This window comes from Takifugu rubripes, chromosome 16 (genome assembly GCF_901000725.2).
Source record: "Takifugu rubripes chromosome 16, fTakRub1.2, whole genome shotgun sequence".
Classification (NCBI taxonomy): domain Eukaryota; kingdom Metazoa; phylum Chordata; class Actinopteri; order Tetraodontiformes; family Tetraodontidae; genus Takifugu; species Takifugu rubripes.
In genome coordinates this window covers 6,824,468-6,849,725 of record NC_042300.1, presented here as the reverse complement: position 1 = coordinate 6,849,725, position 25,258 = coordinate 6,824,468, and the positions used below count along the sequence as shown (strand labels likewise).

Genomic DNA, 25,258 nt, shown 5'->3' with positions numbered 1-25,258 from the left:
GATTGAGTTGCCTGCTCATTGCTGTCCCCTCGCCATGGCGTCGTGTCTCTCCTCTCAGTAACAGAAAGTGGCCGCCTCTCTGCTGCTGCTGCCGACTCAAAGCTCGAAGACTCACTGGGCGACCCAAACCGCCATTTTGGAGTCAGAGAACCGAGAGTCGGCAGCAGCGGAGAGAGAGACGCAAAGGGGGACACGGGGCCGAGGTGAGAGTCTCCGTGGTGGTTGTTATCGCGAAGGAGCAATGGGGGAAGATGGCCGGGAGGGAGAAAGAATTTGAACATGGGGATCATTCGTTCACCAGGCAATCGAGTCCCCGCGAGTGTCCGCAACAAGAGCGGATGAGGCGCGGGCGAAGGGCCTTGCTGCCGCCGCATCGCGGCTAGCTTGTCTATGCATTCGCCGTGAAGCCAATATCATATCTTAATACATTGTTTAGATGTGGAGGTGGTGGCCTTAAAGAGACAGAACCAATTTGAATACCTCACATTAATGGCACGAGAGGACGTATGTGTCAAAATTGATAAGCTAATGTCTTGTGGTGGCTACAGAAGAGCTGCAAGCATGTCGTCACTGAAAACAAAGATCTGAAAACGGAACCACTTTGGCCAATTAATATACTGGTTGTTTCCATAAAATAGTTGCTTGGCTGTGTGTGTTCTCCGCCACCTTGACCCTTTACTATCCTTGATCTGTGGTAATGCTACTTACAGCACGGCAGCTAGCTGACAGGCTACACGCCGTGGTGCTGGCCCAAACATTAGCATTAGCGTAAGCTTCTGCTAATGCTAGCTCTGCTGTGCTAGTTAGCTGACCACATTACAACGGCGCCATAGCCCAGGAATCTAAGTAGATCATGATATATCTTAAAAATTGAAACACAAATCTTAACTATTTGACACCCCCCCCTCCACACTTTTTTTTAGCGTCCTATTACAAAAGGGAATAAACTTTGCACTCGGAATTAAATTAGCCACACAGCTGGTTTATGGTTACCTTGTTAGTGAAAAGTAGAATTATAGAGGATAATTTAATTAAAATAACTTAAATTTAGATTTCTAAAATAAAAAAAATCACGCTTTACCATGTCAATGAATTACAGTTTTTGTGGAGAAAAGTGAAATCAAGGCTAAAAAAGTCCAGTACAATCAGGTCTCGCACTGATATTGACATTTTAAAAGTTGAATTTAAAACAATACACATTTAAGCCACATTGCACACAAAATAAAGTCCCTAACACGTGACATTCACATAGTTTATTGTTGTTTATGTGATTATCATTGTTCTTTTCTTTAGGGTTATCGCTTTTGATCATTATCCTCGGATGCAAATCAATGCAGTCAATAATTAAAAAGGTCGGTCTGCTGATTATGACACTCCAAATCTCAATTTTTCTGCCCCGTTTCGGATGGCTGTAAAGCTGCCACTTGTCCCATGTTTGCTCAGACCTTTATTTTATGTGTCCAGTAAAGTCGTTGCCCTCTGGGGCAGGAGCATCTGTGCTCGATGGCATCAGGGCAGGGTGCCCTGATGGAGGTTGGGCCATTGGGAAGCTCCACCTTGGCCAAACCTCTTTACCTCCAGCGGCTGGAGAGAGCCCTCAAGTTAGATGGTTTCCTGCGCCAGACGTCGGGGGTCTTCAACAGAGACATACCCAGGTAGATTAAAGGCGGCGTGCAGGTGTAAAGGCCAGCTCACACCGCTGCCCAGTTTACATCGACTTTCCATTTTTGTTGGCCAGTGATGACAGCGATGACAGCGACGCAGCTCTGGGGACGGGGTCACCCCTGGGTCCTTCTGCTCCCCACTCATCTTTGACCGTGAAAAGGGAGCCATGTGAGCAGGAGGACGGACTGACTGAGGCGAAGCCCTTTAATGGAGCGCTGCTTCAAGGTGCCAAACATTCAGCAAAGGCTTGATATTCACTGATAATTACACATGACCGCTGGAAGGGGGCTTTGAAGTTCATGCCGTGTGTTTTTTTTGATAACTCTACAGACCACAAGGCTGATAAATCCAGCCTCTACAACTTCTCCAAGTTAAAGAAGAACAGGAAATGGCTGAAGGTATTTCAGATCCACCTGACAAACCCAAGTTGGTGTTTCGCGCCGCTCATCCCCCCCCTCTGTTTGCAGAGCATCCTGCTGAGTGACGACACCACCGACTCGGACACAGACTCCGACGACTCTGACTTCAGTTTGTCTCGGGAGGAGCTGCAGGACATGCTGAGGCTCCATCGCTTCTCCAGGCAGCATCAGAGCAAGTTCCACTCCGACCGCGAGGTGCGAACACGCACAGAACACGTTTGTTTGGCCACGTGAACGTTGCATTTATCCCACCTGTGTATATCTGACCAGCTTCACCAGTATAAATACTACAGCACTGGTCTCTTGTCCACCCATGACCCCTTCTATGAGCAACATCGCCACCTACTGGGCCCAAAGAAAAAGAAAATCAAAGAGGAGAAGAAACTAAAGGGTATTTTTATCAGCCCAAACCCGAAATACTGAACATTTCGGTCACGGTTGTTGATGTCGTGTGATTGTGTGTATTCTTTGACAGCCAAGCTCAAAAAGGTGAAGAAAAAGAAGAAACGGGGAGAGGGAGATTCATTGGACGAGGGGCTTCCCTACATCCCCAAAATCTTTGCAAAGTTTTCCCATGATGCACCGCTGCCCGTGGTCAAGAAAAAACATCTCACTATCGAGCAACTGAATGCACGGCGACGCAAGGTCTGGCTCACCATCGCTAAGAAGGAGATCCCCAAGGTGAGCATCTCAAGTAGACCTACACACCCTTTTGAGTGTGTGGTGAGTCCTTTTAGTTCTAATTATCCTTTTACTCCTCTTTTTAAGTCCTTCAAGCAGAAGACATCAGCCAGGAACTTGGTGCTGACCAACGCTAAAAAGGTCCGTGCCTGTGCTGCAACAATACACTCGAAGTATCGGCTCTTCAGCTCAACGTGGTGCTCATGAAGGCCAACATCTGCATTTTTTTGAACCACAGCTGGCTCACCAGTGCATGAGGGAAGTCCGGCGCGCAGCCATCCAGGCCCAGAAGAACTGCAAGGAGACGTTGCCTCGGGCTCGCCGGCTGACCAAAGAGATGATGCTCTACTGGAAGAAATACGACAAGGTGGAAAAGGAGCACAGGAAGAGGGCGGAGAAGGAGGCTCTGGAGCAGCGCAAACTGGACGAAGAGATGAGAGAAGTAGGCGGCGGGGAAGCCGTCCGGCGGGCTGCATGGCAGCAGAGACGCCAACTGGTGTTTTGTTTTCTGTCGCAGGCGAAGAGGCAGCAGCGCAAGCTGAATTTCCTCATCACGCAGACGGAGCTGTACGCTCACTTCATGAGCGGTAAGGCCAGCGCGGCGGGGCCAGAGGGAGACAGGGCACAGGAGGACATCTTGAGGAAGCTGGACGACGCCACGACGCAGAGACAGATTGACATCGGAGGAGGGCTGGTGGTGAACACGGGACAGGAAGACTACGGTACGGACCGGCCGCATTTGAGCAACCCGCGGGTGCCAAACAAATGTGGCTAATCCTGTTTGTATGTTGCAGACAGCGAACGCTACAAATCCCAGGCCTTGAGGAACGCCAAGGAAGCCTTCCAGATTCATCAAGAGAGAGTAAGTCCCACACACGCTCACACACACCTTCGACTGTTCGTGCTTATTCTGAACTCTTGTAGACGCGGATGTTTGACGAAGAGGCGAAGGACAGCCGCAGCGCCTCGCAGCACGCGGCCTGCGGCTCATCCTCCGGTGGCGGCTCAGGGTTCGGAGAGAGCTACAGCCTCTCCAACCCCTCCATCCACGCAGGCGACGACATTCCACAGCCCACCATCTTCAATGGCAAACTGAAGGGCTACCAGCTCAAGGGCATGAACTGGCTGGCTAACCTCTACGAGCAGGTGCGCCGACCCGTCCGGTGTCATGAGCAGGATCACTGTTGTCTTTCGTTTTTGGTGAACGTGTTTTCTTGCCACAGGGGATTAATGGAATCCTGGCAGACGAGATGGGGCTGGGGAAGACAGTCCAGAGCATCGCGCTGTTGGCACACCTCGCCGAGGTGAGAGGGCTCGACGCTCGAGGGCTTCTTTGTGCACACTTCAGAAAAGCTTTCCAGAAGATCTTCTTGATTTTTGCTGTCGTTGCTGGCTAATGAAAACATCCAACATCCAGCACCTGCATCCTTTTGCGTCCCACGTTTCTGCCTGTAGATTCCATCAGATGACTCATGACTTTCTTCATTGTTTCGAGTAACCGAGAACTGGCAATGTTTCGGCCCCCTAACACCAAAGTAGCCGATTCCAGGCAAATGTGTGCTTTCAGCCGAGCCGTCAGTGGCAGGAAGTCGCTTGGAATGTTCCTCCAGGACGTCCTGTGGCCGATCGCTCACATGCTCTTGTATTCTGTGTCCCGCAGAGAGACAACATCTGGGGCCCGTTCCTCATCATCTCTCCCGCATCCACACTCAACAACTGGCACCAAGAGTTCAGCCGCTTTGTGCCCAAATTCAAGGTGAGCGACCGATGGCGCTGCTGACCGAGCATGTTAGGAGGAAACACCTGCGAAATCCTGTCTGGGAATCTCGAAAACAAATTCCGAATAGGATGTATTGTCATCACCTGGCATCGCTGACACATACACCCACAGCTGCACTCGAGGGTTCACAACATTTATAACATAGAATCACAAGCTTTGTGAAGGTATAAATAAAGAGTTTAGAATATAACAGCCACATCTTATCTAATTTGCCATGTGTTTCAGAAGTATCCGGTAGGGGGCAGTGTTGCGCTGTGACACACTCCTAAATAGTTATCAATGTGCCGCTTTGTTCTGTTTTTGGTTGGACTCTGATAGGCTGAGCTCCTTCTTGTTTATCAAGCACAACAATATTGAGACTACACACACACACACATTTGTGTAACTCTTTGTCATGCCTAACAATCAGCTGGGGTTGTTTTTGCTTTCTGAGTCTGAAAATAAATCAGCTCATGTCTGTTTCACTAATGAGGTGTGAAAAGAGCCTATTATACAAATTCGAAGATAAGCTTCCTGTGCTCTGAACACAATGGCGCACCAGCATGTCGCTGAGTGATGTAATGATGGTCGGATCGTTTCACATCATTTTACTGCAGCGAGCGGAGCCGTGATTCATGCGGGTTTCCTCTGGCGCCCATCGCATGACTTTTACATCACACGGCCTGGTGCGAGAGTGTGAATGTATGGTAGTTCGGTGTGGTTAAATGTTCACATCTGTTAAAGAGTGGCCTGCTTCTCCGTCAGGTGCTGCCTTACTGGGGGAATCCTCACGACCGCAAGGTGATCCGGAAATTTTGGAGCCAGGTAAAGATGTTTTTTTTCCTCACTTGTCCCATTAGCTTTTTGTTCCCTCCCATTAGTCTGACATGTTTATCTACATGTGAACAGAAAACACTCTACACGCAAAATGCCCCGTTCCACGTTGTGATCACCAGCTACCAGCTGGTGGTCCAGGACGTGAAATACTTCCAGAGGGTCAAATGGCAGTACATGGTTCTGGATGAGGCCCAGGCGCTGAAGAGCAGCAGCAGGTAAAACACCCCACCAGGCTGCTGTCTTATCTTAAGCGAACATTCCCGACTTCTTCTTTAATGTGTTTATATGGGTGTAATGACACATAATGGTTGGGTGGGGCTTCTTTTGTCCCACCCGAATGATTCAGACCAATCACGAGGTCAGAGGTCAGCGACTGGTTAAGACCTCGCAGACATCTGACGTTCAACATTTGAGCTTTTGAAGGTTTAGAAGGTATTCCAAGCTATCACTCGGAAAAGGGGAAAAACAGATTTCCGTTATGTTCAGTCGAAAAAGAAAGTAAAAAGCTTCTCATTTATGCAATTTGTATTCAAAATAGCAGGTAATGATGGAATAAGTCTTTCTAGAAACTAAAATAAAACTATTTAAACTCTCGTCGTTCTCGGGATGAAATCTTTTCTCTCATTTCAGCGTCCGGTGGAAAATCCTGCTTCAGTTTCAGTGTCGAAACAGGCTGCTGCTCACGGGGACGCCCATTCAGAACACCATGGCCGAGGTGAGTTGTGCGCGTGCCCGAGTCAGCACGTGAACCCGACAGAGGTGTTGAAAGCCGTGTGTCATTGCTGTCCCTCAGCTGTGGGCCCTGCTGCACTTCATCATGCCGACGTTATTTGATTCCCACGAAGAGTTCAACGAGTGGTTCTCCAAGGACATCGAGAGCCACGCCGAAAACAAATCGGCCATTGACGAGAGTGAGTAGCGGCCACGGTCCCGGAGTCCTTCCTGTTACCCCGCTGGCAACACATTGAATGTGTCCAAAAAGCTTATACACGAATGTAACGGCGTTAAAGTGTGCTGTGCTGAGGGTTTGCAGCCATTTCGTGCTAAGCTTGTGTTGCTAATCAGCCATCATGTTTCAGACCAACTCTCCAGGCTGCATATGATCCTGAAGCCTTTCATGCTGCGTCGAATCAAGAAGGATGTGGAAAACGAGCTCTCGGACAAGGTAAAGGAGAGTAGTCTCCTGTCTGTGTGCGGAAAATCCAAACGAGCCTGATTTTTGACCGCGAACGCCTCCTTTGCATCAGCCTTGAGTGATGGCTGTGCTGGCAGATGTTGTCTCGGTGTCTCACACACACACAGACGTGTTGTACGAGTCTGTCAGAGGAGCGACGGGGTTCGCGACTCCCCCGCATCTGTCTTTATCCACCCCCACACCCACGTGCGCTCCCGTCAGCCAGCTTCCTCTTTTTCGGTTAGCGGTTGGGCCTGAACAGTTGTTGTTACTCCGTCTTCATCTAAGCGCGACTCTCCGACCAGAGGGCTTGGTGTGTTTTAAAGCTTGTGGGTCCCGAACCCATAAATTCATTTACTTGATTGATTCCATGTGTAAACATCTCGCCTGTGCAGTAGTGGTGCATCAGCGGTGTGTAATGGGACCACATGTTATGTGCATGCAGACAGCCTGAAAATCAATCATTTAGCTAAGCAGCTCCAGTTGAGCATGATTTCTTTCGCTCTTTTCTTCCCACACATAATTTGATTTAGTCCTCAAGTTCAGTCGACCGCAATAACCTTTGACCTCGGACGGTTGGGCGGATGGATCTACAATGTTTTTGTATCTGATTCATTTGAAGAAAAGTTCTATTTACTGCCTAAAACAACAGGAGCCTGTCAGGAAGCTGTCCCTGACCCAGACTTGCTGCGTCTTCCTTGAACAGATCGAGATCCTGACCTACTGCCAGCTGACGTTGCGGCAGAAGTTGCTCTATCAGGCCCTGAGGAACAAGATCTCCATAGAGGATCTGCTGCAGTCTTCCATGGGCACGGCTCAGCAGGCCCACAGCACCACCTCGTCCCTGATGAACCTGGTTATGCAGTTCCGGAAGGTACGGCCTGGGCTGAACAGGTGCTGACCTTTCGCCCTCTTTTTTACTAATCGCTGTGCTTCTGCGTAGGTGTGTAATCACCCAGACCTGTTCGAGCGCCAGGAGACACGTTCCCCATTCCACATGTCCCTTAAACCCTACGTCATATCCAAGTTCCTCTACCGGCACGGCCTCATCCACGCTCATAACCAGGCCAAAAACAAGTAAGAGGAAACTCCGAGACGCACTTCATTTTCACCAGTAGGCCCGAAATCCAAAGAAAACACTTCTGCACTGAACAGAATTTACATTTCTACTTACATTGTGAAATGCAGCTCCTCAGAAAGTCTGTGTCTTGTGGACATTGGCTGATTTGTGTGTCTCACAGGACAATTATCCCAATCGCAGCTATTACCAGGGTAAACGTGGGACCATATTCTTTTGCACAGTAACTGAGTCTGTGACTTTCTTCCCTTTCAGAATTCTTCAAGTGCTGCTGTCTCCCTTCTCTGCAAACCACATCCAGCAGTCTCTTTTTCACAGGAAAGGTGAGCAGATTTAAGCTCTTGACTCTTTGCCCCCTGCTCTTTTTGTATTTACCGTTTTCATCGTTACTGTTTTAGGCGATGACAGAGGAAGCTGTTTCTCGTTTCTGCGATTCATCGACGTGTCACCGGCCGAGATGTCCAATCTCATGCTGCAGGGCACTTTAGTGAGGTGGGACAAGAGCCGAGAGAAATCCGTCTCAGAGTGGTGCTCCTCCAGGCAGAAAGCAGTTATCACCTTCAGATGTGTGATCACCTCGTTTTTATGCGTTCCTTCACAGATGGTTAGCCCTTTTTCTGTCCCTCAAAGCTGCGTATCGGCTCCACCATCAGCGCCTTTTCAGCCTTGAAGAAGGCGTTCAGGAGTCCGCAGACTCGCAGCGGAGCAGAGAAATGTCACAGTCCAAGAGCAAATGTCTTTCTCGCAGGGACTTAATTCTGTGGCTGAACAGACCCACCGAATTTCCCAACACACACGCCAGCCCCGTCCTCCAGGTGAGTTATACCTGCGATAAACCGAAGCAGCACGACATGCTTTAGTCCATAGCTCCAGGTCCCTCTGACCCCCACTTGGCCTTTTTTAAAAAAGCCTTGAGGTCACATAGTTGACACTCGCCCACAGAACTGGAACGGGAGAAGAATTAGATGGATTGATGGTGAAATGAAAGTCAGCCTGTGTTACTTCAGCTTCTACTGGCAGTGAAAGTGAAGCAGAAAAATGGAGTGCGGTGTTTTTAGATTCTCAGGGAAGGAGCAGATCTGACAGATGGGTCCTATTGTGGTTTGAACTGGGCGCACTGGTGAGCAACTGGATTCAAACCACTTCCCTCATGCTGTATTATTCTCTCTGTCTAAAGACAGTGATGCTCGGCCATGCGTTCTAAAACACTGCTGTCTTGCCTTTGTGGTCCGGTACACATGTTCCAAGCGTCTTCTTCTCATTCTTCTCCACTTGGCTGATCAGTGCAGAAGCGCCGTGTGATGTGTTGTTTTGTTCCCATCAAAGAGTCTTGGCAGCTCGGCGGGCAAACGCACCACGCCTCGGCCCTTTTCATCTCTCCTCCACTGCTTTTGTGTCTGTTGGGCGCTGACAGCACATAATTCTTTCTCTTTTTTTGAGTTATTTGGCAGCACAGGAACCTAATTATTAGTCAGAAACAGGACAGGATACACAGCACATCTGCAGGGTCCAATTCAAACATGAGGAAGACAAACAGCTGCAGCCTGTAGATTCACAGCAAGGTCACTGCTGCAGTCAAACTATTAGTCGACTGAAGAATTCTGCACGCTTTCGGCTCTGTTACACTTGCCTTGAAGGCCAGTAAAAGGGATTTTTGCCTCTGGGTTCTTTTCTATGTCTCATTTTCAGTTTGTACTGTCCCTCGGGCAACATGCCTGTGCTTAAACTGCATTTTTGTCCATGATCTTATCACTGAATTTACCATGTTGGCTTCAACTCCAGAGCCAGTCAGGCGAAAGAACAGTAGGGTTTTAGGAAACCATTTTAATTATGAGACAAAGAAACGTACCTAGGGATTGATGGAAGGACCAGTGTCTGCAGACTTGAGAAACGAACCGCTCTAACTAGGTTCTCAGCCCTGCCATTAGGGGGCGCTGTATACTCATCCTTTATGTCGTGTCACATGGTGACGAAAGGATATTTAAACATATCTAATGCTCTACTTAGATCACACACACACACTTTTTTTTTTTTCCTCTAAGGATTACACGATGATGTATTCAGTCATCCTACAACACTAAACATAAAAAACAGCATTATTAAATACTTTATATAATATTTTTGTGCCTGTATCCAATATTTTATGTAACATTTTAGGCATGTTTCCCAGGTAAAGACTTACTCAAACTATGTGCTACACTTGTATCTGCATATTTCTATCTGTTGGCATTTTACATTTCTCAGTATAATACAGCATTTGTGTGTGTTTCAGGACCTGGTGTTTACAGCGTTCAGGCCTGGTATGATGGGATACACCGACACAGTGATTCACTGTCGAAACTCTACCAGGACATCGCTGCGGCCCTTCCAGCCCCTACTGCCACCCAAGTTTCTGTTAGCTGCTGCCCCCAGGGTGCGTGTGCGCGCGCAAACATCGCAGCTTTCCTCACCATCTCCAGCTTAGATCGTTTACTGGGGGAAATTTGACCGAAAATTTACATAATACTCGTTAGCGCACGTCCAATTTTTCTCTGTGTTTGTTGTGTTTTCTCGCAGTTTAATTGTGTCTTTTGGTTTCCTAGGTAACAGCAGTTCTCATGGAGCGTTATTGTGCCGACCGCAGCGCGGAGTACGAGTGGAGGGTCACGCGTGGCGGAGGGGGCACAGTCTTCAAAGAGTGTTTCCTCTATGGCTCCCCCGAACTTGCGTCCGACTGGCGTAGGAGGGCCAATAGCTTCCACCCACGTTGGCCGGGCGGCGCGATGGCACTCTACCCACGTCATGGATGGTCCTTCATTCGGATACCCGGTAAGGACTTTTAAAGCTGCTTCAGCAGGGAGCAGCAGTTCACATTACTGCAACTGTGAACGGTTCCTCTTCTCCTGCACAAAAACAAAACTCTTCCCATCTGCGATGAGGCTGGAGACCAGGCGGCAGGAATCTGCCAAGTCCCCGGTTTTCTTGCAGACCACCCTTAAGATGTGCGATGATGTAGCGACACTCTCATGGGTAGTCCAGGAATAGCTGCAACATTTGCTTTAGCAACATTTGCGCCTTCATGTGTGCACTGACAGCTTTATCAGATGGTGGCCAGCCAATCTTTCACAGAAGGGTGTAATGGGGGTCTGTGGGAGAATGTGCAGAGGCCAGTCTGGGGTCAGCAGGGCAGAGGCAGGCTCATCAACCTCCCCTGTCGCAGCCTGTCTCGCCGCCAGGCAGCCCCATCCCTCACAATAAAATGGAACCGCTGAGATAAAGAGACTCCTGCCGGAGGTCAGGCAGGCAAACACCTACGAGCCGTTTCCATGGAGGCTCGAACGTGGGATCGGGAGCGCTTATCACGAGGGCCCGGGCTCGTTTGAGCAAAGGGTCACCTGGAACTGAGTGGGAGCTGATTCGCTGCCAGCGTTCAGATAACTGATGGATGTCCAGGGTGAGAAAGGCCATTCCAGTTTTACAGACAACACTTCCCTTCTCACTGACCCGTGCAGCCCCCCCCCTTTGGCCATGCATTATGATGACTGCTCCTTTTTTGTGTTTGGACATAGGTTCCTGACACAAACAATAGATATACTGTATATGTCCTCTTTATACCCTCAGCCAAGCCTGTAACACACAACAGGCTGCTTGTTCTGCCACTTAAAGATGCCGATAGTGGAATTTTTTAGAATTATATCCATTTATATAAGGGACAATAAAAGGATCCGTTTCTCACGGGTTTATTAACATCTTATACCCATCTATGCACACACGTACTTGTGAGATTGTTTGTGTGTAAAAGTGAGAAACAAAACAAGTATTTGTGTGTCTGTGTGAGAACAGTCTGAAGGCTCTTGTGAAGTTATACGCAGGCAGACAAAGCGAGGAAGTTTAGCTACTGGTCATTGTTCCAGCGCTCGGTTAGGTAACACTAATAGATGGTGTGTGTGTGTGTGTGTGTGTGTGTGTGTGTGTGTGTGTGTGTGTGTGTGTGTGTGCATGCGCATGCATGTAGGGTCCATTCAGGGAACCATGGAGTGCTCTCACGGGCTGAGGTGTCTCCCTGCAGGATCTCCCATGCTTGCCAATAAACACACACACACAGACACACACACCAGACTGAGGTGGACTAGCTTCACCCCATCACCAGGGCTGCAAACTGATCTGATGTCAGTTTGGCCTCCTGCTCCTTTCTCAGCTTGAGTAGGAAGGAAGTGACCCAACGCGCCGGCACCCGTCCTCGGGCGAACGCATTGTTGCCACATCAAGGCCCAGATATGTACAGTAGCCCAGATGAAGTTTCCCAGCCTCCATCTCCTCTGGGCTCCCGGCCCCACACCTTCCAGAACAAACGGCAGAGCTGAATGACTGTTTGTTTTGAGCGCCATGGCGTGAGTACGGCTGCCGTCTCATATCGACGGTGGAATCTAATCACAGGACTTATTAGAAATCAGGACACCGCAGTGGAAAAAACAATTGAACCTGCAATGTCCTGTGCCTCAAATGAGCGTGTGCTGTTGACGTTGTTATGGTTACAGCGATGGATGTTTTCAGAAGTTGAGAGTGCGGCAACAGTCGAATGAAATCGAATGGAAAAAGTTACAAACTAGAAAAGGCTGCAGACACACGGGAGGGAGGAAACGGCACAACAAGTGGTGCAGCTCCATCATTGTAAGTGACGTGTGACGTGTCCTGGTTGTGTGTCCAGTGACATAACGGCGCGAGCGTACCTCCACTTATGCGGGAACAAAACACACTTGGGCTTTTGAAAAATCGCCCCTCTTTCCGCGTCGTTGGCCCCCGGAGAGTTAAAGGTGCAAGTGGGAGTCATCCGTAGCTCAACACCAGCGTGCTTTTAAACACACTGGTTGTTCTGTGCCGCTGGACGCTCATGACAAGTTGCACCTTGAAAGGAAACGGATTTGAACGTGCGTGCATTGGGAGCATTCACAGAACATTCCAGGGCGACACAGAAATAACTTCCCATGCTGTGTGGCCCCCCTGTGTTGTTTTCGGTAATCACAGGGAACGGCTCTGCTAAATGACGGCCTTCTCACTTCTCACCGGCTCTTTTTTCGGACTTATTGTGCGTCGAGATTTCGCCGCCACTGGAGGAATGTGTGTGACAGAGGCGGCGTGTATCTCGAGTGTGCGATCGAGACAGGCCCTGGCCCGGCCGCTAACATCAGGCTGTGGGAAACGCAATTCCATTTTCCTGTCCCTTCAAAGAAAACCTTGCTCTCCGCTTAAATGGCAGGAAGCGGCTCCTGGGTTCTCTGATAGACGGCAGATACAAAATGGCACTACAATCGTGTGTCTCTACCACACTGAGATGCAGCTGAATTCATGAAAATGTGCGTTTTTCTTTAATTATTCTGGTCCCATTTATGACTCTTAATGTGTCCCCAATAACTGAACTATCAGGTCCAGAACTGGCCTGAAGGGGGCGACATTTGCCATATTTTACCTCCGTACTGACGCCTTAAGACATCAAGACCGCTCATTCCGTCTCAGCCAGCTAACTTCCATCTGTGGTCTGCGATGGGTTTGTGCTGGCCGGGGGTAACGGTGGGTAATCTATCTTAATGACAGAGTTCACAGTGGGCTGCTGTGGTGTGGTGAGATTCCCCCATGAACCTCTACAGACTGTCTGTCTCTGTCCCTGCTTAATGACTCTTTGAGAACCAAGAGAAGTACTTATCTTGCATTTGAGAGGCGAGACGGTGATGCGTCCGCCGCGTCCATCGACTTTCCCCTCACAAATTCTCCCACGTTAACGTTTCAGCGTTGATTCTGCTGACGGGGATCTAAAGGTGACGTTTTCCTGTTAACATCTGGACGGGCCGATGCCACAGCAAGCAAAAATTGCATTTCAGTCTGAATACTGTCAATACACACAGAAGCAGCCTAATATTTCCATTATCGTCAGTGTGGAACAAGTGTTGCCCATTGACTTATTGATCGCAGTGTAATATATCATCATACAGTGAGGGGCTGACTCACATGGCCCCCCATCTGTCTCTCTTTCTCACATAACCATCCAGCCATTTTCTTTCATCAGGTCTTTTTTTTTTTTAAATTCTGCAATCTCATTGCTGTTAATCTCCTCTTTTTGATGGCATCTGGCCCACTTCCTCCCCTGGCTGAGGGTGGCTCTGCTCTCCGGCTTTAGAGGCAGCAGCGAGAGGGGAAGGGGACAGGACAGTAGGTTGTTCTGGCGTATTAATGAAATTAACGGGTGTAGTTGGTTTGGGAGTATCAGGCGCCAGGCACCAGGGCTGGGCCGGGGTTAATTAGCTGGCAGCAGGCCTCTAATTGGGTCAGGACCGTGTCAGGCCCCTGGCTCTGGCCCTACAGGGATTGGATTACACTGTCAGGGGACAGACAGTAGGGGGAGGACGGCAGAGAGGGTGTGTGTGAGGTGGGGGAGACAGGAGTGTGCTGGGCGCGCACGTTGTGGCAAAATAGGGAAGCACGGAGAGGGTGTGTGGAAAAGGCGGGAGGAAGGCTGGGGTCGCGCGGCCTAATCTGCCAGCAGGAGGTAAAAACGAGAGAAGATGGGGGGGCGGGGGGGCGGGGGGCTGAATACCACCGTTAGACTGGATTGGATTTAGGTGGGTGGAGAGGGGAGGGTAATATGAAAGGGGGGATGCAGAGCAGGTGGTGAAGCTTGATATGTGTATCCATAGAAACAGAGAAGTGGTGTGACACCACATGGGATTTGCTCGTGTTCTCGGGGTGTGGTCTAAACACAGGCTCCCTCCTCAGTTTGGCAGGAATAAAAAGTTGTTTTTTTGCGTCCACGCTGGTGCCGCCGCGTCCAAACATTTCTGCATTCCACAGACGCTTCGTTCGTTTAGCTGCTGTTTACGGCCCCTCGCGCGTCCCCCTGCAGCCACATGTAGCTTACTGTAAGCCATAAGTGTTATGTTGGAATGAGACGGACCGCTAAAGCCACCCTAAATCAGTTATTAGTTATCTTGGCTTCGCTTTATAGGATGCAGGGTGGGATTTGCGACGCGGATCTAAATATTTTGAACTCGGCCACCTTTTCCTGCAAACCGCACGCACAGATGGAGTTCCGGCTGTTATATCAGGCGTCGGACTGCATTAATAACTGATTAATAGGGGCGTTCAAATAAATCGAATGTCACATATGCCGCCGTAAGTCCAACAACGGCATCCGGATGCTCGAGATGGGAGTTTTTCATGTTGACAGTTTATGCCCAAGAAGAATTGGTTTACAGCCATCCAACATTTATCCCCGAACGACTGCAGACATCCTCAGACGGGGTCTTGAATCCGTCTTCAGACACGATGCCGGGCTCCGAGGGCTTACATATAATCACCTAAACAGAAACAGATTGAGCGCCGCAGCCTTATATGAGCATCTGTAGCCGCGCCAAGTCGCGGTTAACGTCGGGGTGTTTGTCAGCGTGGCCTCCAACACGGGTTGCCTGGTCCGTGCCCCCGGCTGAGCTGGAGGCCCGGTTAGACTGGCACCTGTGGTGAGGAGGCCCCCGTCTCATCTCAACCACAACATCGCCACTGCCGCCGCCGCCACCGCTGCGCTATTACGGCCTGGGCGCAGCCGGAGCCACCACAGACCCCCTTCACTCTCTGTCTGGGGCGGCTTTTTCCCTGTATTCCTCTCTGTGTGTCGCTCTCTCCTCCTTTTACTTTTCAATTCATCCGCTTTTGTTGACGCCAGGGACAATTACAGGGCTTTGAAGGCCGGATTTGATGATTGTGTATTTCAGACGTTGCTGTGCTGGTTTCTTTGTTCGCGCAGCGCTGAGCCACAGCTATGCACAGAAACGGAACACCGTGTTCCGAACACCATACAATAAAACTAAAGTTAGCCGAAACTGCAACAGATTAAGTTTATTGTCTGGTGCTATTTGTGTCGTGTGACTCATACGAGCTAGGACGGGTTGTCTTCTTTCTTTCTTTAAATGATTTCACGATATAATCATTTAAACATATATATAATTCACATTTAGTGGTTTAAAACAGGTCAGATAGCAAACAAATCCTGAACTGCCAGCTAATAATTCATTACTCTTTCCGCCGACAGCCTGAAGAGACTCGGGTTTACTAATTTTCCTTGACTAATCCTTTTAATCTTAGCCATTTGTAATGACTTGCAGAACATAACTTAGCATGCCAGCTGCGAGGGTTTTTCCCGCGATCAAATGGGATTTTTAAACCCCCCAAAAATAACATTGTTTCGGACGTCATCGCTCCAACGCTCGGCCGGTTGGTACGGGTCCAAACGTGTTTGACTGGCTATCAGCACTGAGCTGCAGGTGAGGCCGCCACCAGCTCCCCTGAGCCGTTCGCCTGTTCATCTGTTCTATTAGTTCCTCTTTAACATCTCGAAAAGCCCTGACCTTCTCTCGGGGTTAACCTGAAGGGCCTCGGGTCAGAGTTCAGCCCGAGTACACATTAGCATAAAATGCTACCAGATAAAAGCGGCAGGTGTGGTTGGTTTTGTTACCCATCGTGGTTGATTCCATGTTATTAAAGCTCCCGTTTAGTAATTTCGCTTAATTTAACAACGCCAGAGCAGGAAATCTGAGTGACAAGCCTCTTAGCAGGTTTGTGTTGTACATCGAAAGTCTCAGGAACAAACACTCGAGTGCAAATGGACAACCTGACTCTCCCCGAGGGACTCTGAAGCCACCCTGTCAGCTGACCCTGGCCCTGGCTTTAGGTCCTCCACACTTGGGGTCGTGACCCTGCGGTCAAGCACCACAGTGTGCCTGTCACTGGGTCAATGGCAGCCTGGGCCCCTTTCTTATGGTGTTTGATTGTGCAGGATGACGTTAATTCCTCATAAGCTGCCGATTGAAGGGAAAAACCATTCAAATTCAGAGCCGCTCCCCATATATGGACACGGGATGCGAACCTGGCAGCAACAGGGCACATGTTTTTAAATTTCTTTTATTCCCTTGTGCAGAATTCTGCATAAATCGCTGTCTCCAGGTCTCACTGTCGGTCTCGTCTGCGCTCGTCAGCTGCCCAGTCGATGGAGCACATGCTTCATTTAAACAACCACCAGATCAGGAACAGATTAAGGAAGATTGATCCCGGGGCTTATCCCCTCTGGCGAAAGGATCTTTATCCTCAATGACGTGGCCCCACGGAAGATTCCTATCGATCGGGAAAGAACAACATGCGAGTTGATGAGACGACTTTGCACTTATGTGACTGTTACTGCGGAAGATTTTAAATAACCAAATAGTTTAATAGTCTGATAATGAGGGCGTAGATCTCCCAAAGTTATCCTACTCTACCTATCTTAATATCTCTCTTGTTTTTTTCCTAGATAAGGAGAGTCTGATCATGGAAAGCGGCAAACTGCACACGCTGGACGTCCTGTTGAGCCGTCTCAAGTCCCAGGGACATCGAGTCCTCATCTACTCCCAGATGACCCGCATGATTGACCTGCTGGAGGTACCGGCAGAACTCACTGCACTTAAAAAAAAGTCTAAAACACACGTTTTATGGACCGCACGTGAGTCTGACACATGACCTCATCGACACACCTTCCCGGGACGTCTTGGCATCAATCCTCATTGTTTTGCGCCTGTTCCTCAACTGGTTTGTTTCCACTGGTAGAATATTGAGCACCAGTACCTCTAATCATCCTGCCTGTCTCTTGTTACTCCACTCATTAGAGGGCTAATTAACAGGTCAGGCCTAATTCGCAGGGTCTCATCTGCAGGGGAGGCAGCCAGATGGGAGGGATGACTGGAAGGAGTGAGGAAAGGGGGAGACGGGGGACGCGGGGCGTGTCGAGGGCTCGGATGAGAGAAAAATAGTTAATGAAAAAGAAGATATGCAGAGACTGGAGGGGAAATACAGAGCATTTGAGCTGCAATCAGGTTTTTTTTTTTAGTGTAATCAGCATGGAAAACCTTACTGAAGGACTTTCCTTTTTGTTGTGAACGTCACCATGGCGCCAAAAGCCTCTGGAACAGCACCAGGACATACTGATTCATCATATAGAAGCTGGCTCCACACTCAGTGTCCTTTTCTCTGTTTTAACAGGGGGGGGTTAAAGACCGTCTTCCTGTCTGTAGTGTGTTTAAAAAGTCAGGGTGAGAATGATCTTGAACGCACCGCGCCAGCTTCCCCGTCCCCTAACAGTAATGGCATCTCTCTCACTATCGGGTTAAAAGATCTACAAACGAATCGGTGTATTTAGGCCATCTGGGTTCTGTTTTCTTGACCGTATTATCTTCTGTTTGGGGATGAAAAACCGCTCCAGATGGAGTTGATTTCCTGAACGCCAGACCGTAAGTGAGCGAGCACAAGCGACTGATGCTAATCTCTCTGATTAGTGTCATTGTTGTTCGCCGCCGGTCCGCTGCTGGTTTTGCAGGTGACATCACAGGCCGGAGTGGCGGAACGGCCCGAAGAAAACTAATATCGCCGGCTTTCTTTGGCAGGGAGCGATGGTGGGAGCGGACCACCAAGTCGCTTGGCTGGCGTGTCTGCGGCTGCTGAGGCAGCGTTTGGCCGCATGGCTGCAGCTATGATTACAGCGCCGCTGGAAATGCCCACACCGACTGCTCGGCCCCAGAGCCATCAACTCGCTATATTTGCCTTTGTCGCTTCCTCTTTGTCATCCTTCCCTGACATGATGAGGAGCGCGGTGCCACATTATGTGATACGGAACATTCAAAATAGATTTAGGCAGTTTTATTGTGAATTTATGGGGCTTTTCATTATGTTTCAGGCGAGGTTTGCACATAATGGCTGCTGGGTTGAGGTCAGCGGGTAAATGGCAGCGCTGCATTTTTTCCGAGCATACGGTGCATTTAGGTTTTATGTATTCCAACAATCGGTTGGCAGGAGTGAAATTAGCGCTCGACTCTCGCAGTGTTGTGGGATGGATGATGGACGATAAATCAAGCAGCGCGACCAGAAATCAACGTCGGGGCTGCGCGGCCGAGAAGACGCTGGCTCCAGCACAGTCCGCAAACGTCCACCGTCTCCTGCTTCAAACGGAGGCGAGCAACAGATTTGGGCTCCCTAAATTAGCATAATTAGCGGAGGGAGTTTTAGATGGAGGATTTCTGACCTGCAGAAATTCCCCCACGTCGCTTTTGATTAAAAGCAGCTGAAAATGCACTGGCATTATTATTATTATTTTTTAAAACAAAACATCTGGAAGGCTGCTCTGGGGTTTCTGCGCGCAGGCAAATCTTTCAGGCTTTCAGCAACATCTGCAACATCCTGCTGGCAAACTCTCAGGATCCATTTGAACAAGGTCAGCAGCAGTTTGGAAAGCGCTTGGCTAATGGCGCCTAATGTAGTGTTCACTCGGAGCAGATGGGGCTGCTGGGAACAGGGCCAGGCGAAGCCCCCACCTCCCCCCGGGCGTCATGACAGTGGTTGTTGGGGGGGTCACAGAAAACATAATGTCAAATCATTGCTATCATTGGTAATGACTGCGAGAGGTGAGCTGTGACGGCTCCACGACATCGGGGGCTCTGACATGTCTGAGTGAGGGGGTCAGGGGTCCTGGCTGCACTCACCAACCTCTGCTATCACACCAAACACACACAGAGCAGCTTGTCCGGGGGGATGTGGGATCAGGTTCTGCTGCTCTCAATGTCTCTCTGGGTAGAAAGTGAGGTTTCAGCTGCAGCCAGCGTGCATAAGCGGTGCGGGGTTTTTGATATGTTGGACGCGGATCTGCAGGAAAGGTTCATGTTTCTGAAGAGGGAGTAAAAACTGAAAGGCAGGAGAACATTTGAGAGCTGCCAGAGCTCTGGGGAGAAGGTGTGAGGTTCCAAGTTCCTTCAAGTTTTGGAGGACGAGGGCAAAAAGCAGTGGGCGATCTTGGCCGGGGAGAGTTTAGGAGGAGAATTAGCCCAAACCATTCCAGGGTTTGTTTATTTTTAGTCGTTTTTACTTCAGTCGGTGGGTTTCTGAAATGTTTTGACTCATTTTTCCAGGAGTACATGGTTTACCGGAAACACACCTACATGCGCCTGGATGGATCCTCCAAGATTTCAGAGCGCAGAGACATGGTGGCGGACTTCCAGAGCCGGTGAGTGTGTGTATGTGTGTGTGTGTGTGTGCGCGTGTGTGTGCGTGTGCTCGAGTACGAAACATTTATCTGTCTTTTAGTAGAATTTATGTTGTAGCTTTTCATTTCCGTCTCTTAAACTTTTAATAGGCTGCTGTAAACGAATGCTGCGTCTTTGCTCTGGTTTATCGCAGCGCTGCAGCATTTATATGGGTGGACTTTACTGTTCTGTTGTAAACGATACCGTTCCGTCTCTCCAGGAACGACATCTTTGTCTTTCTGCTGAGCACCAGGGCAGGAGGACTCGGCATCAACCTGACGGCCGCTGACACCGTGAGTGGCTGCAGCACATCAGCAGCGCTTGTTGGAGGTCAATAAAGGTCACGCTGGGTTTCTGTTCCAGGTCATCTTCTACGACAGCGACTGGAACCCCACCGTGGACCAGCAGGCCATGGACAGGGCCCACAGGCTGGGCCAGACCAAGCAGGTCACGGTCTACCGCCTCATCTGTCAGGGCACCATCGAGGAGAGGATCCTGCAGAGGGCCAAGGAGAAGAGCGAGGTCTGAAACACAAAGGCGCCTCCTCACGCTCCCAAAGAGGGAGACGCATCCATGAAACGGCCCCGGCTTTACTGCAAATGTGAATTAATTAAGCAATCGATGGATGCTTTCTGTCCTCATGTAACAAGATCCAAAGGGTGGTGATCTCCGGAGGCAACTTCAAACCCGACACGCTCAAACCCAAGGAGGTGGTCAGCCTGCTGCTGGACGACGACGAGCTGGAGAAGAAACGTGAGTTGGTGGTGTTTTTTTTGGTTTTTCTTTCCGGAGACCTTGGAAGAGCGGGAGGAAACGGGGGATAAATTGCCTCTCCCCGCAGTGCGTCAGCGGCAGGAGGAGAAGAGGCAACAAGAGGAGAGCAGCAAGGTCAAAGAGCGCAAAAGGAAGAGGGAGAAGTACGCCGAGAAGGTACAATTGTTGGCGGGAGAGGTTCAAACTTGGCAAACTCCCTGTAAATAGCAGGACTTTGCTCTGCGAGTCCCTAAACTCTAAAAAAAGAAGTTAAGACTTTTCTCCGTCTCTGAGGACGACGATTATCCAGAGGTGGGGGGGGGGGGGGTCATTAGATGACATCCTTTGGGGATCCGATCCTTACCAGGTTTCACCACAATCTGGCTGGTGATTGTTGGCTTGTCTCGCCGTGCACGTGTCGGACGCCCGGACCAGCTGGACGCAGATGTTCCCGCTCACATTAAATGATTGATGGTGCCACAGAGCCTCTCTTCTTCACGTCTGCCCAGCAGAAGAGGAACGAGGAGTCGGAGAGCAAGAAGAAGAGGGAGACCAACCTGGTCATCTCCCACACAACCTCCGCCGACAACTCCAACCTCTCGGCGGACGGAGACGACTCCTTCATCAGCGTTGAGATGGACTCGGCCATGCCCAGTCCCTTCAGCGAGGTGAGGAGACTCGGCGGGGGGGTGGGGGGGGGCTACCACTGTATATGCTAGCACCCATCCATCCTCTTGATTCCACTCTAAATTTCTTTCTCATCCCTGCTCTCCTCTCCTTATTCCACACATTCTCCTGCGGTTCTTTCTCCTCCGACGTGTCCCGGTTCCCTTTACTCACCCCCAGACCGTGTGTGTGTCTCCGTGTGCTCCTGTGCATGCTCAGATCTCCCTCAGCAGCGAGCTCCAGCCCGGCTCCTTACCCCCGGACGCCGACGCCGACGAGAGCAGCAGCGACATGCTGGTCATCGTGGACGATCTGGTGTCGTCCGCGCCGCAGTCGCGCGCCACCAACTCCCCCGCGTCGGTGTCGGGATCGGCCTCCGACAACATGAACGGTGAGATGATGACAAAACCCGTTTTCAACGCAAACCACGCCCACCGCGTGTCGGTGCCGATGTTCTGATTCCAGATAATCCTGCTGCATACAGCGCGCGCGGCTCCGCTTAAGCCTCAGCCTCCCAAAGTGCCAAAAACAAAGTGTTTTCCCATCGCCGTCGCTAGTTTTGGGTTTTATGGGCTTGCGTGCATCAGCATAAAGATCCGGTGGTTACTGTAGGGGTCACGCAGTGGTGGTTGGGGGGGGGGGTTTAGGCACATCACCAGTGAGATGATGCAGACGCTGGCTCCTGCTCTGCTGACAGAATGGAAAGTTGTTTTTTTTCTGAGGTTGTACTTAGGGAAGAGACGGAGGGCGATCCATGTGATGTCATTGTTGTTGCGGAGTTTTGATGGACCGATCATTGATAAGTTGAGCCCTGTTTGCTGCCGTCCAGGGGTTCTGGGCCTGGACGCCATCAGCCCCGGCCGGGGCCGGTCGGGCCGGAGTCGGGGGAGACCTAAAGGATCGGGAGGTGCGGCCAAGTCAGGAGGGAAAGGACGCGGGCGCAAGTCGACGGCGGGCAGCGCCGCGGCGATGGCGGGGGCGAGGGCGGGTGCAGCGGCGGCGTCTGCGGCAGCGTTCGCAGCAGCGTTTTCCTCCTACAGTTTCAGTGTCTCCAAAGGTCAGTGAAGGCATCACAAACGCTCTCACCTTTGATGTCACGCGGCCTCTTACGCACGCCCTTCCTTCCAGCCGGCCTCTCCGCCACCAGCCCCCTGCAGCCTCCCCTGGCCCGCTCCGGGACCGGCGCCGCCTTCAACGCCAGCAGAGGCTCCTCCCCGCACGTCAGAGGGGGCACCGCTGGCCCCAGCCCCCACAAACAGCCGAACCACAACCAGCAACACAGCAGCCCCGGAGCCGCCAGGAAAGGGAAGGGAACCGCCGATCCAGGGACCCGATGACGGGCTCACGCCCAGAAAACTGACCTCCTCTCACTGTGACCACCACAGGAGCTCTGTGCCTGGACTACAGACTGATCTTCAGTTCCTACCTGCGGTTCAGTTTTTCCGCTCATGAAGGAGAGCCGTCTCACGTTGCTGTAATTGAATTTCTACAACCCATTTATAGACAGACTGAGATATTTTTTTCTCTCCTTGACACGAACCAAACGTGAACAAACAGCAGCTGAATCTTAGCCTGATGCACTGAGCAACGTCTTCCGTTTCTTTTACTTCTTGATCCTTTTGCCTGTGTGTAACGTGATTTGGCCATTGTCTCCCAGCGAATGACTCCAAAACAGAAACATTGACCCACGTCGACAGCTTTTCTACTAAAGCTCTTATTTTTCTAACAGTGTTAGCGTCCACTGCAACATTTGTCTACAAATTCTCATAGAAAACCTGAAAATTACACTTTGTGTGGTGAAATGGTGTTAAAAAAAAACAAAGGCACCCGGTTGACTTGGCATTGCTGCTAAAGATAAAGAAACTTTTAAAATTTTCTCTTAATTTTGATTATTTGATTGACTAATATTTAATTTATTTGAGGTGTGCAAATAAACAAATCATGATAAGAGCATAGGAGGCATTCACATGTGAAGTGTGAATTGTGCCGAGCTAATTTTTTTTTTTTTTAAGATTCTGAGAGAAGTGTTTTTCTTTGGGGAGAAGTCGGTCAAGTCGGAGTCCTCTATGTTGAGCACTACAACTGTAATATATGTACAATAATGAGAGCGACATTTCCTCTGGCTTTTCTGTTCACCTGTCTATTTTTATAGGTCGTGTGTACATACGAAGAGGCGCGGCAGCCGGTTTTGCTAACGTAAGGGGCTAATGGAAAAAATAAAGGAGTGTTGAATCAGTTCAAGTCTCGACTGCTCCTGGCCAGCTGTTGCATCACCTCTGCACCATTAATTGATATGATCGCGAACAGGATGAAAAACAGGGCAACGGTCACATTTTAACATTTTATTATTGCACTGAATGGAGCGGCAACAACAAACTGTCAAACAGGTCATTACTTTAAAACGGTCATTTCATGGACAGATGTTCAAATGGACGGACCGCACACCCAACTACAGATGTTTACAGAAATCAGACCACTTTCCCAGATGTGCAAACAGGTCCAGTGTTAAGGCAGGATGAGAGAAATCACACAAGTACAGTACCATGCTTGTTTTAATCAGACTGGATTCGAGGACAGATGACATGCAACCATTTTCATGCAAAGCCTCCGTTAGTGTAATGTAGTGTGACAATGGGTACAAGCTACTGGGCCGCCAACAGATGCGCCACTACGCTCAGTGCTGCTGCCTCCACAGAGAACAGGTGATGGTCTTCCACGTGCGGGCAGCTCTTCCTCATGAATTCAGCCAGCCGCAGCAGGTACTCGAGGTTGTGACCCGTCTTCCCCCTGGATATGGCGATGCGGGTTCCGATGTCTTCTGGGCTGGCCGGCCCCAGATACAGGGGGTTGTCTGTGGTGGCGATGTACAGCAGCGCCTGAACCGGTGGCTGGTTCTCCCCATCGGCGAAGAAGTCGACCATCTTGGCGATGTAGCCGCCACGCACCATCTCCCGTACGTTAAGGTATTTGAGGGCCTCCTCCACCTGAGCGCCCGTCACCTTAAACGCCACACCCCAAGTGCACGCCTGGAGAGAGAGGACAGGAAATTCAGTCAGGGTTGCGAGTTTAAACCCATCGCTCCAGCGATGCTGTGCAGGATCTCTGGAGGATGCAACAGGATGTGAGGCCTTCCACTTACGTCATCGTCTTCAATCAGCGTCACCACTCTTCCGGGCTAAGAATGAGGAAAAAAGAGAAATGACGTCATGAGCGGTGCTAATGACGCACAGCAGCGTTGCACAATCACCGACGACCACACTCAAACTTACCAACTCGTCGTTCCCCCGATGAAAGTTATCTCCGTGCCAGAAACGCCTCTTGTAGCCTTTAACGTAGCCAACCTTGCTTCTTTTGTACTTAAAATCTGGCTTCCACACCAGTGAGCCGTACCCGAAGATCCACAGGCTGCTCTTCCCAACGATGATGTCTTGAGGTTTCATGGTTTTTTGTACCAGAGGTGTTGACGATTAGACGGTTCGATGCTCTTCAATCGATGTTGTTAGCTTGAGGTGCCTAGCTAGCTAGCGTTAGCTTCCTCCGGTCCAGTAGCAGTGGTACCGGCTGGCTCGCAGGTATACCGCGGACGGTATTTGAGCCCAACTGCTTAGCAGTGGCTAAGATGGAAATTCGATGATGTTGCCTTGCACTGTGCATTGCCATTGCATTAGATTTGCCGCATTATGCCTTAAAAATCCATGGCCGCCGCCTTGGCCTTCGGATGGCTGGAGGAAAAAAGAAGGAACGCCACGTTCGTGCCAGCTGCTTCGCCGGCGACGGTTTCTCGAATTTAGCTCTTAAAAGAGAAAAGTTGCGTGTTCAAAGGGTTGGTGATGCCGGTTTAGGCACGCCAAACTAATTCTTTCGCCTCTACCCGACAACACAGCGGCTCAACCCGTTCCTTCGATGGAGCGGCGAAGCGGAGTTTGAGTATTTATACAGATCTGATAAGTAGGCGGGACAATGATTCCAATATTAGCCAATCACATTTGAGAACAGCTCCGTGACTTCGTCCTTACCCAATAAAATCAAACGCAGGTCTACTAAGGCGGGATTTAGGGCCAAAGCATCAATATGATTGGCTAAATGTTTATCTGACGCGCCCACTCCTTCCCAACTCTGAATGGACATTGACGTGTCACTCCAGTTGTCCCAATTGCTGAT

At 50.0% G+C, this 25,258-nt stretch overlaps 2 protein-coding genes across 4 annotated transcripts; one reads left to right on the top strand and one right to left on the bottom strand.

Moving 5' to 3' along the window:
* The first annotated feature begins 35 nt into the window (after positions 1-35).
* ino80 (INO80 complex ATPase subunit) lies at positions 36-23,333 on the top strand. 3 transcript variants are annotated; one of them, XM_011611952.2, is made up of 37 exons: positions 37-203; positions 1,294-1,352; positions 1,465-1,655; positions 1,739-1,890; positions 1,996-2,063; positions 2,133-2,279; positions 2,355-2,475; positions 2,560-2,765; positions 2,853-2,906; positions 3,004-3,207; positions 3,283-3,487; positions 3,560-3,627; positions 3,690-3,911; positions 3,989-4,069; positions 4,426-4,521; positions 5,290-5,349; positions 5,434-5,576; positions 5,992-6,076; positions 6,155-6,272; positions 6,441-6,526; positions 7,242-7,409; positions 7,479-7,612; positions 7,869-7,936; positions 8,012-8,105; positions 8,215-8,428; positions 9,886-10,026; positions 10,196-10,421; positions 16,924-17,051; positions 19,565-19,659; positions 19,899-19,971; positions 20,042-20,200; positions 20,329-20,431; positions 20,520-20,608; positions 20,944-21,099; positions 21,317-21,488; positions 21,927-22,154; positions 22,226-23,333. In XM_011611952.2, the coding sequence occupies exons 3-37, from the start codon at positions 1,504-1,506 to the stop codon at positions 22,432-22,434; spliced, it is 4,725 nt and encodes a 1,574-aa protein (XP_011610254.1). In that variant the 5' UTR covers positions 37-203; positions 1,294-1,352; positions 1,465-1,503; the 3' UTR covers positions 22,435-23,333. The 3 variants fall into 3 exon arrangements, with proteins under 3 accessions (XP_029705090.1, XP_011610254.1, XP_003971656.1); XM_003971607.3 differs by having other exon boundaries at positions 20,941-21,099; XM_029849230.1 differs by lacking the exon at positions 1,294-1,352 and having other exon boundaries at positions 36-203; positions 20,941-21,099.
* Positions 23,334-23,426: 93 nt separating this feature from the next.
* Positions 23,427-25,023, bottom strand: chac1 (ChaC, cation transport regulator homolog 1 (E. coli)). The gene is made up of 3 exons (XM_003971547.3): positions 24,367-25,023; positions 24,237-24,272; positions 23,427-24,123 (listed from the first exon to the last, which is right to left on the bottom strand). Exons 1-3 carry the CDS (start codon positions 24,535-24,537, stop codon positions 23,740-23,742), a joined length of 591 nt encoding a protein of 196 aa, XP_003971596.1. The 5' UTR covers positions 24,538-25,023; the 3' UTR covers positions 23,427-23,739.
* Between the last annotated feature and the right edge of the window lie 235 nt (positions 25,024-25,258).